Below are 2,210 nucleotides of genomic sequence, written 5' to 3' on the forward strand. Positions count from 1 at the left end.
TTCTCATATATTCCACATAGTATAATGTATGCAGTGCTGTCCGCAACATAATACAACAAAACATCTATAATAAAAAGTTTCAGCTGCAGATAAAATATAATATGCATGCAGCTGAAGTTAATCAAACTTTTTGTTTAATCAAATGCTCCGAGCTGCATGGGGTTTGTGAACTCGACGGGTCTGCACGAAGTAGAAATGCATGCACTTGAGCGAAAAAGAAAAACAAAACAACTGATAGCTCACGCTTGCGAGGCAAATGCTGCAGCAGGTACAGTCGGCTGTATGTACGGAAGCAGAGGATACGCAGCAGTTGCGGGGTACTGCCTGAAGTTCAGCTCCTGCGGGGGAGAAAGCATTCACAAAATATGCATATAGAGGCTGTAGCAGTTGACGCCCTCGCAGCAGCAGTAGCAGCAGCAACACCAACAGCAGGAACAACGCCTACAGGGACAGCAGCGGGAACAGGAGCAGCAGCAACAGCAATATGAGCAGCAACAGCAGTAGCAGCAGCAGCAGCAGCAGCAGCAGCAGCAGCAGGAATAGCAGCAGTTTATCAAACAGAAAGTACCTGCGCGGTAGGCGTGCTCTGCGCGTAGGCGGAGCCAGGAGCAGAAACTTCCAGTGACTGGGGTATGCTTGCGAGCTGCTGCTGCAGTAGCTGCTGCTGTAGCTGCTGCTGCAGTAGTTGCTGCTGCAGTAGCTGCTGTTGCTGCTGCTGCTGTAGAGGTGTCAGCTGCTGCAGCGCCGACGCTGCAAAACTTGAGGGAAACTGCTCCACCCAGGAGGAGCTGCCGCTGCTCTGCTCTTTATCCTCAGGCCAAGAGGGAAGAGCTGACGAGGCAGACTGAACGAAAGTCTGAAATCAAGGAGTCCTCATATGCTTGCATGCATGCATGCATGCATGCATGCGTGGTTGCGTGGGTTGTGGTGTGTTCCTCTTCACCTGCGCCGCGTACNTGCATGCATGCATGCATGCATGCGTGGTTGCGTGGGTTGTGGTGTGTTCCTCTTCACCTGCGCCGCGTACTGACCGTGAGTTTGTCGGTAGGGACGCCGTAGCTCCGCACGTCCGCTTCTCTCTTTGACTGGTTGACGATTGCTGTTGTGAGCCTTTTCAGGGTATTCACGCTTTCAGGTTTCAGCAATTTCGTGAGGGCTTGAACCTAAGGAGCTTTCCTATGCAGTGAAGGGGCGAGCCGAATCGCCATTGCTGTTCTTACGGATTGCTTGAAGTCGTTGTACTCTTCTCTAGGAACTTGTGTTTGAATGCATGAAGTACAGCGTAGGAAATGAAGATAAAGAGGTCTTTACCTTCAACAAATTTCGGCAGAGACGGTGGCCCTGGAGCTGCAACAGTGTTGAACGATAGGCAAGGTCCGCACTGGCGGCTGAAAATTAGGTTTCTTACATTTCAGTTCCTCGCCTTTGCTGTTTGCTGTCGAGTCCGGTAACGCGAATCTGGGATATTCTCCATCATTCTCTATCAGACGTCGGAGGTTTTCCTCGTGAGCCGCTCGGATTCTGCCGGATCGCTGAGCAATTTCCGAAGTATTTGAAACGGCAAGAGGCAGGCCAGCGATCATCAGCAGCCCGAAATGCATCTTCAAGCGGCAATAAGGCGAAAAATTCACACAAAGATTCCCCATGTTCCCTTCACCCGCGTGCATATTCCACAATCGAGGGGTCCTCATGTTCAGAAACGTGATCTGTGCATACACCCCGCTGTTTGTTAGAACGCGCCTTCAACCGCCTTGAAATCCTTGAAACAGCTAAAACCCAGTAATGCGGAAATTAGTTACTGTCCCGCTGAACATGCCTTGAAATTATATGCATATTCCAAAACCCTCTGAGGGAAAGCAAAATAAATGACACGGCAACGGTTCTGAGCTCGTCGCCTCATCACATCCACCTGAAGGCTCTTTTTCGTTCGCGTTACTGCACTCCAAAGCACCGCATTTCACGGTATTTCTTGCGCAGAAACGAAAAAATTGACTCTTCAAGTCTTGGAACATCTTCGATACCCTTCACGATTTCAAAATTCAACAATACGCCTTCTTTGTTGTAGTGGTTTAGCATGGGTTTGGTGAGCTGTTCATGCACGTCAAGCCTTTTCTGAATAGTTTCCCTTGTGTCGTCATCGCGTTGAATTAGCTCTGCCATTCCACCGCAGCGCATACATTCCTTCTTTGGCAGGATGGCTGGCAACTTGA

At 49.8% G+C, this 2,210-nt stretch overlaps 1 protein-coding gene across 1 annotated transcript in view; it reads right to left on the reverse strand.

The window, feature by feature from the left end:
* Positions 1–1,601, reverse strand: part of EMH_0051280 (uncharacterized protein) — a gene marked incomplete at both ends in the record, with an annotated part of 1,823 nt that extends 222 nt beyond the window's left edge. Inside the window, 5 exons of the mRNA XM_013496732.1 lie at positions 244–338; positions 569–844; positions 1,032–1,110; positions 1,221–1,311; positions 1,409–1,601. Coding sequence (XP_013352186.1) covers positions 244–338; positions 569–844; positions 1,032–1,110; positions 1,221–1,311; positions 1,409–1,601 — 734 coding nt within the window. The remainder of the gene's footprint in view (positions 1–243; positions 339–568; positions 845–1,031; positions 1,111–1,220; positions 1,312–1,408) is intronic.
* Positions 1,602–2,210: the final 609 nt, after the last annotated feature.

This window comes from Eimeria mitis, genomic scaffold (genome assembly GCF_000499745.2).
Source record: "Eimeria mitis Houghton genomic scaffold, Emh_scaff2266, whole genome shotgun sequence".
Classification (NCBI taxonomy): domain Eukaryota; phylum Apicomplexa; class Conoidasida; order Eucoccidiorida; family Eimeriidae; genus Eimeria; species Eimeria mitis.